Source organism: Triturus cristatus, chromosome 3_2, assembly GCF_964204655.1.
Source record: "Triturus cristatus chromosome 3_2, aTriCri1.1, whole genome shotgun sequence".
NCBI classification, from domain to species: domain Eukaryota; kingdom Metazoa; phylum Chordata; class Amphibia; order Caudata; family Salamandridae; genus Triturus; species Triturus cristatus.
Genome location: NC_140584.1, coordinates 1,102,674,526 through 1,102,694,023, shown reverse-complemented (window position 1 = coordinate 1,102,694,023; position 19,498 = coordinate 1,102,674,526). Strand labels below are relative to the sequence as shown.

General features: G+C 44.1%; 1 protein-coding gene across 1 annotated transcript in view; it reads right to left on the bottom strand.

Annotated features, from left to right (window-relative positions):
* SLC13A5 (solute carrier family 13 member 5) overlaps window positions 1-19,498 on the bottom strand; it is a 321,734-nt gene that overhangs the window by 15,239 nt on the left and 286,997 nt on the right. Inside the window, exons 8-10 of the mRNA XM_085649894.1 lie at window positions 7,248-7,463; window positions 3,244-3,344; window positions 2,031-2,149 (exon numbers count right to left, since the gene is read on the bottom strand). Of these exons, the coding sequence (XP_085506020.1) occupies window positions 2,031-2,149; window positions 3,244-3,344; window positions 7,248-7,463 (436 nt within the window). The remainder of the gene's footprint in view (window positions 1-2,030; window positions 2,150-3,243; window positions 3,345-7,247; window positions 7,464-19,498) is intronic.

Here is a 19,498-nt window from a genome sequence, read left to right as displayed (position 1 = left end):
CGAAGCGATTCGTATGTATTTTTCACGTACGGATCGTACTTCGCCGTTTGTACGGGACTTGTACGATTCGTACGTAAAAAAATACGGATCCGAGGCGTACGGTAATTTGTTTTAACGGATCGGAATCGGCCCCTTTGTGTCATTAGGAGCTATTTGCAGTACAGATTTATCGAGAACATGGCTATTCTCAGTCAACATTTGCTGCAAACAAACGGGAACAACAGAACACAAGTGACTGTTGTTTGCTGTGCTTTGTTAAAATTCATCATCATGCCACAAATCTCATGCTAAAAAATATAGTGTGAAGTGACACACTATATTTTTGCATAATTATGCATAATTGCACACACACCTAGTTTTTGCTGCAAATTAATGCACGTTTTTGTGACCTTTTTTCTAGTAGTTATTTTTGCTTTCTTTAGATAATTATAGTTTGATATATTTTATATGATATTAGGAAATATTTTTAAATACATGAATGCCCATATTTTAAGGTTATTTAGTAATTTAAGGCATTTTACATGTATAGTTTAATGGAATTTAAAATATAGTTGCTTTATTTATTTTTAACAATAATGTTGTTGTCGATAGTGTTATTTTCAATATGTGAGTGGTGTTCTATATGTTTAACGTGATCATGATATTGTGTATTTCTTTATTTTTGTTATCTATATTTTGGTATTTTTAACAGTGATATTTTTTGTAGTTTCGTGTTTTTCTTGTTTAAGTATAGGATGCTAATATTTTTAGGATACATTTCTTGGGGATTTTCTTTATGTATTTCGATATTGTTGTGGTCCATATTATGACATACAACTCACCCCATATGTCCTCCTAATGGTTACTTAAATACAGTAGCAGCTGGTGTGGGTGCAGAGTGGTGAGGTGGGGGCAGATGAGTGATTAGGTGGGGAGGAGGGAGGGAAAACAAATAAGTATTAAAAAACGAATACAAATAACTTACCTGCCGCCCGATGCTCTTTTCTGTGTCCTCCGGATGCAGTCTCTTTCTTCCTCTCGGTGCTGACTCGGGCGGAAAGGGAAGGACTTCCGCCCTACAATGTAAAACCAACCAATCCTGGAGCTGCACCGCAGCTCCAGGATTGTTTGAAGCAGGCTAACCAGCGCTCATTTTGAGATGGGGGCCTGCGGCTGCAATACCCTGGCTGTTTCTCAGCCTTGGGATTGCAGGCTATGAAGTGCTCAAGTCAGATTGGTCGGCTGTAGGCACCCGGCTAATCTGACCTGCGCACTGTCAGGGGGCTGCATTAATGGGACAATTTCACCAATCAGCCCGACCCCTGCCATCGTGCTGTAACAGCGCGAGCCTGGGACACATTAATAAAATTGTGTTTATTTTCATTTAATTAATGTGTGCCTGCTGCACTCGCAGCAGGCGGGGCAACGCTCCTCCGCCATAACAGAGGAGCCACCGCTGCTGAAATAGGTGTAAATAGGTGCTTCCTATAAGCTAAATTTGTAGCTCTGAAAAAACTCACACTGCCAAAAGCAACTGTATTGTTTATGCAGGGCGAGATACTAAACTGTGATATTCTTTAGCACCATTAAATCTAATACTTGAAATTCAAGAGCAGTGTGTCATTTATTACTTACATTTAGGTTTAGATTTGTCATTAACCTCATCAATGAAATGCCCAATCAGCTGGTTGCATCAAAGTATTGATGGTAAACTTTAGTAGACATAGACTTAGTGATATTAAATAGGAGCAATGTTGAGCAACTCCTGGGCTGCATCACTTGTGCCACTGATGTATGTTAACAATCAGACTGAAAGCCACACAGTGGCATTCACAGAGTGGGACATGAGGAGTGGACCTTAGCATAAGTTTTGCAACTAAGATGCAGTGCATCCTGCCCTGATGTTGGTGGTAATCCTGTCTGTCCCACAATATACAAGATATAACCTCATGTGGTCCCACCTTATTGCAGTGCTACTATCTATGCTTACCGTCTCCCTATCATTCAAGCACACATCATTCTTCCTCTACATTTAGACCTTGTAGGCTTACCTCACTTCCTTTGGCCAAGGCAAATCCTCCTCCCAGCAGCAGCACAATGCTCCAGGGCATCTGTTTGTGAACTATTTTCCAGGTGAGAAGAGGGACTGGTAAAAATGGCTCTGGCTTTCCTTAGAAACATCACAGACAAAAGGAGACAGGGATCAGAACATGGTCTCTTTTTACACAGCAGTACATCATTACTAAAGTAAAGGTAGAAGCTTGAATTGTGCAAAACTATAAACACAATACAATTAAACTTGACATGCATGGATCTTTCCAAGGGTGCAACTCTGTTGATGCTTTGTGGTAGCTCCAATTTCTAATTCAAGAAATGCCCCATTTTCCTTGTTTTTACAGATTAAGACCTTATTGTATCCACTAAAATATTTGGTTCTAATCTGTAAACCATGAAATAACTCCCACAGGGTTCATTTTATTAGTTTACTTAACCCAAGGCGCCAAGGGCGATTCATGAGAATGACATTTCACACCATGGACCAAGGATCCATTTAAGGAATAGGACGCTGTGCCTCACCCCCAAAAGAAAGTATTACACTGGCTGAGATTAATTCAAGCATTCTTCAATAAAGTTTTGTTTCCCTTTAAAACTGTGGCCACTGGCCAATTACTCCCAAAAAGCTCAATAAAACTGGAAAGCTGCTGGTGAAGGTTTTTAAACAAGATTTATTTCCAGATTGTATTCACTAGTGGACAGGGACTCTACTTAATTGAGCTTTATCAACCAAGACTGTTGAGATTTCACTATAGAACCAGCCAGACACATGCCCCCTGGAGTAAGTAGGGAAAGTATGTCGTCAAAAAGGCATGAATATCTAAATTGTCTTAGAATGGTTCCATAGGTAGCACTGTAGGTGGACCAGTTCAGGGGGAAACAGAAAATCATACCCAAAGATAAGTTCAAAATAGATCATGACAAATTTTCCAAATCGTTTTTAAGGGGTAGTTCAGAAATTTGTGTGGAAATGTTTACCTCATGGAGTGGTCCTGGGCAACATATGGGTGTCCTGTAGCGTACTGTTGATAAAGTAACCACCAAAAATGCTATTCTAAGTCACAGAATTGGCTAGAAAAGTCCCTATTTTAGAACCATTCTTGGCAATATTGTGTACACAGAAAAAAGACCTATGTTACTTCTTCAATACAGAAATCTCCCTTTGTGTCACCTCCTTTAATAATGGCAGATATGGAAGTTGCTGAGTACCTTCTTCATTTGCATCATGCAGGCAGAACTTGGGTTTGGTTGCTGGAATGATGAAGAACAAAAATGCTACGAACACAGCAACAGTGGCATCGGTCACATACCTGTAAGTAAAGAAAAGGAAGAGAGTTGGTGCACTCAAGCCCATCAAAATACTTACTGTCAGACTGGCATTTACATGCACAGGATTTGAAGTGAATTTTTGTGAAACAATATCTTCTTGGTAAAGCCTGATTCAACTTATTCATTTAATAATGTGCACTACACAGTCAAGACACAGACACCCCTTATATCATCATTCCCATTCAATAGGGTGGCATATAAAAGTTAATATTTATATGTTTTAGAGTTTTATTACGTGCAGCATTGTACCCGTTTGTGGAATCAGACCACCTACGTGTTTATGAGCTAAATTGTTTGGTACCATGTGATGTGCTAGTAGTTTTACTGTAGGATAAAAAAGAACAATGGCACTTACGACTGAAAGTCTTTCCAACAAAAAACACTTAAATCATTGACGGCTCGTCCCCCCCACCCCATTATAGTGACCTCCAATGGGGTCTTCCACAGGACCAGTAATGTTAGCACCATATGTGTAGTTCAGAAAGCCATATTCAAATATATACAGTTTTGAAACTGCCAATAGCATCCCAACAGTGCTGTGGACCCTCGACGCGGCAAGGAGCAGAGCCTAACAGCCTAGATTAATGGAGGTGCATGACTCGTTCTCTCATCTTGGATGCTAAAGGCAGCATGACAACTGTGGTTCATGATTTGTTTGACTCTTTTTGAGCAACATTTAGGGGTCTACCATTGCTGATCCCGAGGAAGAAACCATTGGTAGTCACTGTCACTAGTATCAACTATTTTAGATGTTTTTGGAAGGTGAGTTGCCACTTTAGAAAGTGCCAGGTTTTCTGTTAGCTGTTCCCTTTTGTGACCCGCTAACAAAAAACTGATGATATGCGCTAACGCCTTATTAGGAATTACATAATGCTGAGACAGACGTCATTTAGAAAACCAGTTGCACCTGAAAGAGAATGGTTAGATATTTGTTACAAAAGTTGTCCAATTTTGTCTAAGTGAATGTGCTGAGTAGTAGACTGTGGTAACAATACAATAAAGGAAAGCTAGAGCGCGCTCTCACTAACCAGTATTGTATTCTGTAAATACAGCCTGTGCTGCTAGTCCCCTCGATTGACAGTCAAGTTTTTCTCAGAGGCCTTCATGAGCATGCATTTATGTAACAATTCACTCTTTCTTCATTTTCTATTCTGTCCTGTACATAGGTATGAATATTAACAATCTGGGCATTGTTACGAGTTTGGCAGTCCTCCCGTCTAGCGCGCTGTGGGAGGACCGTGATAGAGCGCCACGTTATTCAGAAATTGTAGGGGTGCATCATATTCACTGTTAGCCCGCACCCACATATTAATCGAAATTGTATTATGGTGTGACTTAGAAATGCATTACTCAAATCTGCTTATAATAGTATGATCAGACATGTAACAATGCCTTTCATGAAGAACAATGTCGTAGTTCACTGCAAATGACTGAAGAGGTGTGCCGGAGTGCGTGTTCTATGTTTTTGAGATTTTGTATTCGGGACAGTGCCCCGGGGGTTGAGCAGTTGAGGCTTAGATGGGAAGCTAGAAGGAGCATCTTAGAGCAAGCTCTGATTAAGTGATTGCACTTCTAAGGAAGTCTTCACTTCTGACACCTTTTACTCTCTTGCCTGGGAGGGAAAATGCTAAGTAGGGATGCCACCTTAGAGATAGAGTAGGGACTGACCAACTGATTTTCCTTTTAGGCTAATGACTTCTAATATAGAGACTGGAGTAATTATTGCTTTTCGGATGTTATTGGAATTGATTATTCTTCTTATTCTGAGTCGGATGAGACTCCCGCGTAGAATCTCATTTGTATTAGTGCCCTTTTATTTTCTTCACCTTGTATTGAGGTGTTTGTATGTGACGTTATTCTTGGTTGTAATAAATTCCTAAAATGTTAGATTTGGAGTCAGTGGTCCTTTCAGAGAATACATTCAATTATTGATCATGTGTTAAAATTTCCCCTCCACACTATTTAGCAGATAAAAAGATCCTGGCAACCTGATATGATTCTTGGTGATGGTAAGGTAAATAAGATTCCGGTATCTTCAACTGCCAAACCCGTAGTAAGACCACCCGCTGGATTCCAACTGGAATTTAAGTCAGGCGGATGGTGCTGCGGCAGTCCTATAGCAGGGCCTTTCTAAGGCTCATAGAAGAGCCTTAGAAAGGCACCGCTGTAGGACCGCCGCAGCACGTTCCTCCATGGTTTAGACTGCAATATGTCGTGTAGTCCATGCTATTCAGGAACAGAGGGTGCAGTACGAGGGGGGCACAACATGTGGCTTCCTGCATGAACCCCTTTGCACAGAGGCAGCAGGGGGCCTTGTAAGGGTCCCCTGAGTTGCCTCTATGCCATCCTTTCCATGGGGTGCTCACTGCCATAGAAATGATTGTGGGGAGGCAACTCATAATATGTCTGGCGGGGCTGCAGCGGCACTGCCAGCATATTGCAGCCTCTGCCCACTGCACTGACACCACAGGATCACTGATCCTGGGCAGCACCAGAGGTCCAGTGGCTGTCCGACCGCTGCATCATGATGCGGCACACGGTGCTGCAGCAGTGGCTGGACAGCCACTACAGATTCGACCGCCGAACACATAATGAGGCCCTATATCCTTATAAATACAATGAAAAGGCATTTTTAACAGTTGCGATGCATGGCACAGCCTTTGCAACCTCTGGCCTCAAACGCAGTGTTTAATTTGTAAAATATTAAGTGCCAGGGCTCTGACCAGGAGGCCACTGAGGCTTGCACCACCCATCATCCTTGTCATCACAGCCAAAACAACTAATAACCATCTCTCTCGCATGTAAATGCAACAGTTCAGATTATTCCAAGTCCCCAAAGCTAAGGAAATGGTCGGGGAGGTAGGTGTAAGCATTTTTTAAATGTATAATGTATTCCTAAACAATGTTGTTCTGCTCATCTCTAAATTAGATGAGCAGCGCCACCATGTGGCAGACTGTTCTAATTATGGTGTTGACAATTAGGTTCCGATGCCGAGCACCAGAAACCGATTAAGTGCCGGTGCTGAGCACCGGAAAGCACCAGCTCAAATTAAGCACTGCTCAAAGGTAAGATCTGAAATATTTTTTTGTACGCCTAAACGGTGAAAAAGTGATGACATATGTCATATCTTACTCTAACAAACAGATTATGATAGAAAATTTGAGTGTATCATCAACACGTTATAGTGTATCTTGGCCATGTATTGTTTTAGAAAAATAACACATTAGAAATTGTATTAGATCACAGATGTTTTTCTGAAATATTAAAGTAAATACACAGTTGGTTTGTTGGGCTATTTTTGATATATTTAACATTCAAGATTATATTATAGGATTATTTTTTGACAATCAAAATTTTAGAACTATTTTCTTTGCCATCCTTACTCTGCATAGCATGTATTAATTTTGATATATGAGAACAACTATTCCAGGTGAACTACTTTTAGTCCTCAATAACATTACCGATGAACATCTGCCACATTTTTACTTTAATCCACCTTTTCCCCAGTTCCCCCGCTTCTTTTCCTTTCCGGGGATATGTCACATTAGTTTGGATATAGTCAGACCAATCTCTATTTAATTTAAACAAATCTTTTCACTTAACGACTGCTCAAAGGTCCCTTTATTTTTGCACAAGATTCCCACAGGGATATAGGGTCATAATCTACTTTCTGGATCTACCCAAATTTTAGTCAACATCATCTCTCATGACAGCAAATTTGTTAATTCAGCACTTTATCCTGCCATGCATACATGACTTCTACCTAGCGCTAACATTTCAAAACTTTTTTGTCATGTTTAAGCCCCCCTTTAGCCCTTAGACGTTCTTCTCCACGCCCTTTTGAGGCCTCTGTACATGAACCAGTATGTTGGATGACACTTACTCCTCTTGTGAGCTATTGAAGAGAAGCGTGGCCCAGCCAGGGATGAAGCCAGGGTCCCTTGTGAACCACAGCACGACCAGCAGGACGAAGAGGATGAGGACGTTGAACTCTGCCCAGGAGATCGGTCCCAGCTTGCGGTGCTCCTCCTTGATTACATTATACGCAGCTCTATCCTTGGTGCTTCTCTGGGCCCTACAGCCCCACGTTTGTCGAAAGCTTTGTGAATAAGAAAACAGGATGAAATAAGGACAGGCACCTCAAAAATGTTCAGTCTTTCAAGACATCAGTAGCGGCTGGTGTGTCGATAGAGTGGCGGGGCGGGATGGTGAAGGGGGATGGGCGTGGGGATGACGAGGCAAATACAAAAAAACACTAACCTGCTGCATTACCGTATCATGCTCTCCTCCACTGCAGACACAGGATCCCAGAGTCCACTGCGGCCGATCCTGATGTTGCTTTCATGCCGCTGAAAGCAGCGTCGCGATTGGCCTGAGCGCCGATGATTTGCGCTCCGAGTTAGACTGGGAGCCTGAGCCTGCGCTCTCCAACCTTGCAACGCAGCTTCGGTTGGAGACAGCTTCAGTGCGCAGGACGGTTTGGCCGTCCTAAGCCGGCCTGTCAGACCGTCAAGAGCACTGAATAGCAGTGCAAACACTCCTCCACCAACCTGTCATCCCCCTGGCCCTGCCCCCATGCCTCAGCTCCAAGAGCAAAAATAAAATGATCATAAACAAGGATTTATTATCATTTTATTGTTCATTTTTTGGCTGCTGGCAGGTGGGGCGACGCCCCTCCACCATAGCAGAGGAGCCGCTGCTGAAAGACATTTTAATCAAAAGCCATCACGCGTCCCTTCTGCTCAAATATTTACTAGTCATAACAACAACATTGGCATTAGAGAAGTGCCCCAATTTCCACCACGTGCCATGATGGAGTGGTTTTTCCATACAAGCCAGCCCTTGCTAAGATGCTCGACTGATTCCTGAGCCTGTAAAGTCTGTCTAGTATGCTGGGATCTGCCGTCTAAAGTCTGAGACCTCGGGTTTAACTAGTACTTCATCATACTGTATGACATATAAAAGGAAGTACAAGGTAAAGGGAGATACATCCTAATTTTGAACAACCATCAGCAACATCAATAGGTCTGGCTTTAACGGAATGCTGTATTGTAATGTGAAGCTTCTCAAGTAAATAGCATACATATTTGTGTGGAAGCAAAGAACTGTAGAATAATATTGGTGTAGTGTAAAAGGTCAAGTGAGAGTTGCACTATCAAGCACTAGCACTTTCAAGCCAAATCCATGTAGCTCAGCCAGTTGGATAAATAAACAAAATGTCACAGCTGGTGGAGGTCAAGCACTTTTTTTGTGGTCGCACACAACTTCTGATCAATCAAAACATGTACCCCTGGCTCCCAACATGTGGGCGGAGTCAAAGCCCATCTCTAGTGGTACTCGCATAATTGTCTGGCGACAGTTGCACTCTCAAGCCAGACCATAAAAAAGTATTAGCAAATATATCAAGCATCACTGACTACATGACGTTGGCATCTTGCTATTTTTGTGATGTTTATGGTCTGTGCGCATTCTTTCAAATTTTCTGTCTGCAGAGAAGCATCTCAAACCACTTTCCTTCAGCTGGAATACTTAATTAATGTCTTTCTGAACTGCATGGAAAATCTAAGGGTTTTTAACCAATTTAGTTATTAATAAGGACCGCAAAATGCCTAAATTGGACTTGTTTTAAAAATATCTGGGGAATAAAAACAGATGCCCCTTTATGGGGGTTGGGTCCGTTTTCCTACGTTGTGCAATTTGACAGCTGTATTTACACCCCAATGGATTGAATGTTTCCCAAGTGCCATGGACCCCCATGCTTTCTGAGTCCACAATAGAGTCGCCTGATGCCGAGCACTGTATTTGAACCTAACATTGGCCACAAATCTTTCATAAATTACTTAATTGCTGATAAAATGTCATAATAAATTCTCATTGAGAATTCAGGTGGTTATATATTTGATCTAATTTTGTGCCTGTATTTTATTGTTATTTATATTCCAGACAAAGCATATAGACAAAACATACAAGCGTAGTAAAGAAAAAACAAAGTTGGAGGCAAAGATTGGTCTCAAGCTTTCAAAAATAGATACTTCAATCAATTACCATATAAGTTGATACAAGATTAGTTGATACAGAACCTCAGAAGTACGTCCACCCTTCTCTTGAAACCTCCAAGATTCAAAAAGAAAAGATCTTACAACCATGCTTTCACTGGTCTTGCTCCGAGAAACTGGAACTCCTTCCCATCCGAGATCATAATCCTTCCACTACTTCCTTTAAAAAACTGGTTGAACAACTACTCCTGAACGAACGTTAACAGCCTCATCTTATGATCATGCTCTTGTTTTTATTAATACCCTGATTCTTGTTGTACTACACTGATGCGTTATTGTATGCTTTTACATTATTCTGATCTAGTCCTCGATGGCTCCTTAATTGCATTAACTGGTGATCTCGCTCTTGTTCTTGTTAAAATTCCCTGATTCGTACAGCACTTCTTTGGTGCGTTTTATTTTAAGATGTTTTACTCTTCATGTTCTAGGGCACCGTTGATACCCCCTACTCTTAACCTAAATGATTTCCCCTATGTTGTGACTTCACCTACTTTCACATTGTGTTTGTACCCCTTATTGCGCCAACTCTGTACAGCACTCTGATACCCCTGTGGGTCTTGTTCGCGCTTTATAAAACTGTTCAAATAAATAAATAAATACGATCAGTTTGGGAAATTGGGCTCTGAGTCATTAAATCCCACATTCTCTTTGCTTTTGATTCTCTGGTTTTTGGACCTCTGCAGTGTGTTGGTCTCCCTTTGGGAGATTTACTCACTCTAGGCTATTGTTTGAAATGGTTTTGAGCTTTACCAATCAGTGCACACCTTTTAAAATAAGGTCTGCTGTTGGACAGCTGAGATAGGCTCTGCACAGGGTACGCATGATCACACACACACGTGTGTCCAGGTGTGTAGATTGAAAGAGGAATACTATTGTCTATTAATCTTGGCATCTATACATCTTTTGTTATCTGTCCGGTGAAAATTTGTTATGGACTGCTCCATCCTTATAATCCAAGTGAAATCTAAAAATCAATGCCCCCTCACTTTTTTTGCTGAACTGTAAACTGTTTAGACCGATTTCTACACTTTGGATAAACTACGCATACACCTTTTCATTGTCATGAGGTAGGAAAACAATTGATGTGTCTTTCCTTCCAAAATATGATTCCCAGATGCAAATTCACAGCTACTTTTTTCTATATGCATCTTGTATGACATGGCCTTCTCTGCAGGATCACACCATGCTTTTTGCCAATGCCCCTCCTTTTTTGCTGAATTCGTTTATGTTGGCTTTAGGACTCTGCAGCTGCGGCCCATGCAGGTAAGAGCAGTGGGGCCGGGTGGAGGGGGAGGTATTTTGAAATACAACCATATTGGAAAATTGATTATTTATTTAATTTTCCCTAGTGGTTGTCTGTCGAATTCCTCCCCAACCCGGCCCCACTGGTATTTTGACATATGACCATAATGGAAAATGTTTTATTTATTTAATTTTCCCTAGTGGTTGTCTGTCGAATTCCTCCCCAACCCGGCCCCACCGGTATTTTGACATATGACCATAATGGAAAATGTTTTATTTATTTAATTTTCCCTAGTGGTTGTCTGTCGAATTCCTCCCCAATCCGGCCCCACCGCTCTTACCTGCACGGGCTGGCACTCTGTACACTTTACCACTGTCAACCAGTGTCAACCTCATTTAAACAAGGTAACATAGGCTTACACCCAATCGGACCATTTAATTTACTTATAAGTCTCTAATAAAGCGGTACTACATGTACCTGGGCCTGTAAATTAAATGCTACTAGTGCGCGTGCACCACTTATTGTGCCACCAACTTAAGTAGTCTTTTAAAACATGTATCAGGCCTGCAATAGCAGCCTGTATGTTCAGTTTTCAACTGCCATATTGACTTGGCAAAATAATCCTTTTTCCAGGCCTCGGCTTTCCTTTTTAATACATATTAGTCACTTGCAAGGTAGGCACTAAACAACCTTTAGGGCAGGGTGCAGAGATTATAAAAGTTGGACATGTACTTTTAAGTGTCACACATCCTGTTGTCAAAAATCTTACATGTGTTGTTCACTACTGCAACGCCTAGCTATCCCACAGGATAACATGCCTTATTACATTAAATATGTGATAGCAGGTAGGAAGGTCAAGTTTGGTCTCTAAAGAATTGGAATTTAAAATCCTTTTAAATTGTAAAGTCAAATTTTAAGTCACAATTTGGAAAATGCCTCTTTTAGAAAGTTGGCATTTTCTTGTCCGAGCCTTTTTCTGCCTACATTCTGTATCCTCAGTCACATGACAAGGTGCAGTTAACCTCTGTGTACTCCTCCCAGATAGCATCGCAAAGGTGGACTGGGTGTTTGCAAGATGAGCCATCCTAACCAGATGGGAGGGGCACAGCTCTTATCTACCACATTTGCACTTCAAAGGAGCTGCTTCAGCACACACAAAGAACTTCACACTATCCTCTAGTGACTCCAGACATCCTGGGACCAGGGAAGGGAGGAAGCAAATTCCAACATCAGAAGTGGAGAAAGTCTAGCAGTTTCTCCCATTTCAAAGCTGGCACCAGGTATCAATATTGGACCCTCAGACCAACTCTTCCCTACACTCGTGGACCTGTGGAAACTACAGAAGAAGGACTGCCCTGCTACCAGAGGACAGCCCTGCTGCTTGAGGCCTGCCCAGCTCTCTGAGAAGGAAGACTGGACCTGCTCCCTTCATCCCAGACTGAGTGATTCCAAGGGTTAGTTGGCTGAACTTCTGTCTGAGCTACATGGACCTAACAAGCTCTAGGAGGCTTCCCTGCACTGCCAAGCAGACCTGCTGCACTGAACCTACAACTGGACTTGCATGAGCCCTGCTGACCTCTGCTGGAGTGTGTTCCTGATCCCTTAGAGGCCCTTGGCTGGCATTATAGAGAGCTCCTCCTGGCCCGAACAAAGGTTCCATTCATCCCTATCCTTGAGCCTACTGTTACCCCTTGCTTGTGGTCAGACCACCACTTGATCTTCTTCTCCCTAGACTCAAGTTTGACCAAAAAACCCCACTTGCCCAAAAACATCTGGGCTCGTAACTGGAGCAAAGTTGACATCCCATTGCTGTGTTCTTCTTTACTTTCCTCCAGTTCAGCTATAGAGGAACAATCCCCCCCCCTTCAGGCAGCAACACTAAATAATTAGCTGTCCAATGCCTGTGATCAGGTGGCACCCTTAAGACGCATTAGGGTAAGACGCGCCCATGACGTCAACAAATGGTTCACCCCAGAACTTAAGGAGAAAAAACTGCCCGCCCGCCGTGCAGAACGTGCGTGGAGACGCACTTACTGCACAGCCTCTAAGTCACTATAATCCTCTACCCAGGCAGAGTACAAGAAAGCCATCCTTGATGCCAAAACCTGCTACTTTTCTAACAAGATCCTCCGGGCAGAGAACCAACCTAGAGAAATCTTCGCTACAGTTTTCGAACTAGCCTCCTCGGATAGGACTTCATCCAAGCCGACACCTTCCCAGCACCTGTGTGACTCACTGAACAACTTCTTTATCAAAAAAATTGCAGACATCAAGGCCAATATACCTTCACCCTCCCAAGCTTTCCTAAACCCCGACCCACAACCCAATGCCCGCCACCTCAATTTCATAGTCCCACTGTCTAAAGAAACCTTCCTCTCCTTGCTCCCATGCGTCAAGTCGGGATCGCCCGCTGACATCTGCCCGGCCTACATCTTGCGCAACATCTTCCTTACTTGTCCATCTCCCTCCCTCACCTTTCTTAATGAGACCCTGAAATCAGGCACTGTCCCGTCATGTCATAAATCAGCCACCATCATTCCTATCTTGAAAAAAACAGGCGCAGACCCCACAGCGCTAGTAAACTATCGGCCCATTTCTCTCCTTCCCTATCTGGCTAAAGTCCTCGAACGCCACGTAACCAAAGTCCTTAGCTCTTTTATAGAGGACACCGGCTATCTCTCACCATGCCAAGTAGGGTTCCGCCCTCTCCATTCCACCGAAAAAGTGGTGCTCTCTGTCATTGACACACTCAGAGCGGGGCAAGATGTTAATCTCCCTCAGGCATTGGTTCTCCTCAATTTGTCGGCCGCCTTCGACATGGTTGATCACACCATCCTTCTTTCCCGTGTCGAGGCGGCAGGCATTGGAGGTTCTGCCCTGGCCTGGATCAGCTCGTTCCTGAGCGACCACTCACAGGCAGTTCATCTGGCAAATTTTTCCTCCAAGGCCCGCAAAGTACTATGTGGCGTCCCTCAGGGCTCCTCTCTCTCCCCCCTTCTTTTTAATTTGTACATCTGCCCGCTCATTTGTGCTCTGCAGAGGATGGAGGTCACTGTGTTTAACTACGCTGATGACCACCAACTCATCTTTAACCTCTCTAACTCTCCCGATTCTATCTCCAATTTCCAGTCGGTGATGGTCTTTATCAGGGATTGGATGTGCTTCAACCATCTCAAGCTCAACCCTGATAAGACCGAGCTTCTTCTCACCGGCGGCAAACTCAACCCTTGGTCCCCCTTATTCTGGCCCCCCTCATTTGGTCCCCCTCCTTCTCCCTCTCCCACCGTTAAGACATTGGGAATCACCCTCAACCAACAACTGACCCTACACTCCCAGATCAGCACAGTGGTCTCCTCCTGTTTTTTTACTTTGCGCACCATTCGTAAGATCTCACGGTTTTTCTCCTTTTCAGCCCTCAAATTGATCTTGATGGCTATGGTCCTTTCTCAGCTGGATTACGGGAATGCCCTATACAACGGCGCCCCCGCTTATGCCATCCGGAGGCTCCAATTGGTACAAAACCAAGCTGCTCGCTTGGCCTATGGTTTATCCAAGTCTCACCATACCACTCCCCTTCTTAGATCCCTCCATTGGCTCCCAATTAGAGAAAGGGCCCTCTTTAAGATGGGTTGCATCACGTTCCATGCCCTTGCGGGAACATCCCCATCTTTTATTACGTCAAAAATCGTTCCTTATATCCCCAGTAGACAACTTCGTTCTTCCTCTCTGTCCCTATTGGTGGTGCCCAGATTCAAGAAGAGCAGAATGGGAGGCTCAATGTTCTCCTTCCTAGCTCCACAATTTTGGAATTCTCTACCTTTCCAAATGAGATCATCCCTCTCGTACCTGGAGTTCCGGAGCACCCTGAAAACCAATCTGTTTGCACAGGTTTTTAAAATCTAAGCCGCATCACCCTCTCACTCTGGTATCATTTCCTCTATAGCGCCATGAAACCGCTTGGTGTCCGAGCGCTCAATAAATATTTTTAAATTCAAATTCAAATTCAATTCAAATCCATCGAGAAGCAATGCAAAGCCTCACGCAGCTGCAAGCTTCATCCGAACCAATGATGATTAACGTAAAGCACCACAAAGCCTCACCACACAGTTAGAAGCTGCATGGAAACTGACACCGAGCAACGCAATGCCCCACAAAGCCTCGCCCCACAGCTACAAGCTTTTTACGAACCAACGCAGAGTGGCACAAAGCACCGCTAAGCATTGTAGCACAGCTACAAGCTTCATCAGAACTGACGCAGAGTGACGCAAAGCCCTGTAGGAAAGCAATGCCACGCAGAGTGTGGAGCAAGGACATAGGGTACAATTCTCAATGGCCCAAACTTGGTCCTAGGCCTAACCTGCACTTCCTTGCTGTCGGCCTCAACTTATGACTTTGTCCCGGTACAGCGCAACCAGATGCCCTCAGGTGGAGCGTATCGCCTTTTGGCTTTACTTTTATCTAAACCTTTAAAATTCAATGACTCAAGTTCTACTGATTGGATTTTTGTAATTTTGGTCCAAAATTGTTTATTAAATCATAATCTGATTATTTTTAAATTGGTGTGGTATTTTACTGTTCTCAATTTATTGCTGTTTGTGTGTTGCATAATACTTTACACTTTGCTCTTCGTTAAGCCTGACTGCTTTTGTGCCAAGCTATAAGAGGGTTAAGCACAGGGTAATTAAGTGACGTTTTGTGGTTCACCCTGACAAGGATTGTGGCAGTTGTAAAGTAGAGTTTCAACCCACTCACCCAACAACCTAATTCCTCACACATCTATTATGTATTTTTAAACCGGATGTATTTCCCAAAACAACCCTGGCACCAGTCACCAGAAAGTGGTTTCTCTGAAGTCAGGGAGGTAAGAGATCAGACCTAGAAGAGAGAAGCCAGGCTCAGGAAATAGGAGAGGTCTTTCCAAACGTCCATTCAAGCTGCCATAATCAAACTACCCAGCAAGCTCTCTATCTCCATGTTTACACAACTCTTCAGGATAAAACATTAGAGATGCACAAGGGAAAGATAAGAATAAGTATGGACCTTGAACATAAAGAAACTGCTGTCTGGACTGGCACTTCTTCTGTTTATTAGTGGAATCAGCTTTCCACCTCCTTCGTGGGGCCAGTAGAGGGTGGGGACCCTGAGGGAAAGGCTTCCCCTTCTAGTTCTGTGTACTGGTCCTGGCTGTGGGTGCCCTAGGATTGGGTATTACAGATGCCTGATGGATGCACAGGATCCCTGCAAATGGCTGAAGGGCTGGTTGCTTGGGTAGGGCAGGCAATAAGTGGAGTTAACTTAGAGGATCCTGTTCTGCTGCTCTTAAACAAAACAGGAACGTGAGATTCCGGCAGCAAGGGAAGAGCTTTTTCACTCCTGCAGGGACCACACCATCCCCAGTAATGGCACCGCGCTCAATGTTTGCATCTGCATCTCATTTGATTAGCTCCAGAGGCATCAGAAGAAACCAAGCAATTGCAATCGACCAGCCACCAAGAGGTACTAGTGTACTTGACACATGATGGAGAACTCACAAGTAACTTTAAACTCCTTTTCCTTTGTCAGCAGTCCACGCTGAGATCTGATTTGAGTTAAGGGTTATTTGTTAGGTGGCCCCTGATGCAGATTCTTTGGCGGGAAGCTTTTAGAAATTTCGTTAAAGGGAGGCTGGAGGAAGTAAGAGAAGGTCCATGTAACTTTTAAAGTGGAGGCTTACTGATTTCAGACTCTGAATTAAGCCATACTGTTAACTAGTCACTATTATGGATGAAATATCAAGTTATTAAGTCTGTAAAATACATTGCATATACGTTCTAGATCCCTAGATATTAAGTCTGTAAAATACATTGCATATACGTTCTAGATACCGCACAGATGCACTTGATACCGCGACGGTGGAGATGACACCTCGAGTGCTGGGAGCGGATAAACATATACAACAACTCCTTAACAGAGTGGACTTTCTCGAAGACAGGGCAGACGACGCGGAAGGCAAGGCCCAATGCAACAATGTACGAATGGTGGGGCTGCCGGAGGGTAAGGAGGGGAGAAATCCTGTTGCCTATGTAGAATCGTGGCTGCGGACCCTCTTACCAGAAGAGGCTCTATCCCTGCATTTTGTAGTGGAAAGAGCGCACCGGGTGCCGGCCAGACCCCTGCCATCAGGGTCTAATCCCTGACCGCTCATGATCAGACTACTGAATTATAGGGACAGAGACATGATCTTGCAGGAAACCAGGAAACTGCACGAAATTCAAGTGGACAATCACAAAGTAATGTTTTTTCCTGATTACACGATCCAAGTACAAAAACAGAGACACTCTTACATGGTGGTGTAGAGGTGCCTTAGACAGCACGATTTAAAATATTCTCTATTATACGTCTGAGAGTAGTGGCAAATGGTAAAACACACTTCTTCACCACCTCTCAGGAGGCTGAGGACTGGCTTGATACATATTCTCCCTCAGGGGCTGCACCTCTACCTGACCACACAAAAACTAAACCAGCCAGCGAGACTTCCCGCTGTCGACGCCCCAGAGGGAAAAAGCCAAAGCAATTACAATCCTCGCAAGTGGCGGGCCCGGACCCAGAACAAGTATTACGACGCCAACGAGGTGCTCTCCAAGCTGTGGTGAGTATCAGCAGATGGTGGAATGTGAGTCTGTCACTAGTCAGCAAGATCAGGCCAGCGATGCCGACGACCTTTCAGATGACCCTCTTACCATGCAAGACTCTTATGAACTGCTAGTTGTCACTCCTCAGACAGCTGATGACATTGCTTGATGACTGTCGCTGTCTACCTTTGCCCGCACTATTCTGTATCTAGTGACAGTGACTGTACACGCAAGTATATGGTTGGAAATTGTGTATTATTGTGTAGTGCCCGACGCGCAGAAAACTGTATATTTTTTATGCTCCACTATAATGCTGCCAATCAGGTCCACCCTTTCCCCGTGACTCAGTGGGGCACCACTTATAACAAAACACATAATGCCCCATGGTTGTTTCCCTTTTTTTTTTTTTTCTTTCCATTGGAAGGGGCCATGGGGTACTTCTAGTGGGCGCAGCACTGCAGGGTTCATAATTGGTTAACCATCAGGGAGCCCCGGGAGACTTTTCTTTCCCCTTGACACTCATAGATTGTAGCGCGCAGCTCACCCCTCCAGACATAGATTGAACAATGTTTACATATGTAGTTTGGATGATTGCCTGTTGCACACTCGCCCTTTTGGTATTCATTTTAAGTTTGAGAGGCTGCATGTTGCACAACAGCCTGTGTGGTACTATGGTTTTCTTATTCATTATAGCTGTTGATTATTGTATTGTTCAATCTGCCATATTTTGCATACTGATGTGGGACACTTGGGACACTGCTCTGCACAGGGAGAAGCACACCGGACTTGTACACACGCGTGCAACACCAGCTCACCCCATCTTTTGGCCTGACTGGGCCACAGGCATTGCTAGCTTTCAAAAGTTATGGCAGCTGTCAAGATCGGGACCTGGAATGTCAGAGGCATTCTTAGCCCATCACGCCGATATCTTATTTATTCCTATCTGAAATACCATCACGTCCAAATAGCACTCTTGCAGGAGACGCACCTGCCAAAGGCTGAAGTAGCGCGGCTGCATAGGCACTGGAGAGGTCAATTGTATGCAACAGGCTATTCGGCATATGCAAGTGGGGTGTTGGTGTGGGTTAGACCAGGGACTCCCTTTCGGGTGGTAGATTCCAACATTAATGCAGAAGGTAGATATGTCGTAGTTAAGGGAGTCTTAGATGGGCGGCAGATCGTGCTTGCATCACTATGTGCGCCCAACACGGAACATACAGCCTTTTTGGAATTGATCTCCCTTAAACTAGCTGAATGGTACGATGTTCCCATGATTCTGGGTGGAGACTATAATAGTGTAATGGATGTGTCGCTGGACCGCTCCTTTCCTCCCTTACCTGGCACAGCCACACACACTTCCGCGAAAGCATTAAACCAGTGGGCCATGCATGGGCGCTTATCCGACGTCTGGCGCCACCACAATCTACAAGAAAGGGTATATTCTTACTACTCGGGAGCGCACGGGCTCCATGTACGTTTGGACCGCTTTATGGTATCAAATGATCTTCTCTCGAGCATATCTAGGTCCTATTATCTGGGACGGACACACTCGGATCATAACCCACACATGGTAGAACTTCAATGGGAAGACACAGTGCCGCCGATTCCTATGTGGCGACTCCAACCGGATGGTCTACTTGACGCACCCTTCCAAGACCTACTGTCCACAAATGTGGCTCAATATTTTGACGAGAACGCGGGCATAGCTTCATCGCCCCTGTTTGAGTGGGATGCACTTAAGGTAGTAGTGCGGGGTCACTGTTTGGGAGCACAAGCAGGCATTAGAGTTCAGTTGGAAAAAGAACTTACCACTTTAGAGAGAAAGCTAGCAGCTGGGGAAGGAGAGCCGATAGAACGATCTCACGGCCTGCTTGATAGCTACAGGGAGGAACATGCACAGCTGCTAGAACGGCTATGGTGTATTAATTATGCTGCACACTCGAGCGAACACATCAAATGGGGGATAAAGCTTGGCGACTGCTCACTTGGCTCATACGCCAAGATGAGCCATCGTCACCGGTCACATCTGTACGCACGGCAGCCGGGGACGTAGCATGCACGCAGTGGGACATAGATGATGCGTTTGTGACTCATTACCGGGGCCTTTACGTACCTCGTGCACGGAGTACGTCCCTGGAGCTACAGAACTACTTAGAGGGGATAGATCTACTGAAACCCACACGCACACAGAAACAGGAATTAAATGATCCTCTGCTTGCGGAGG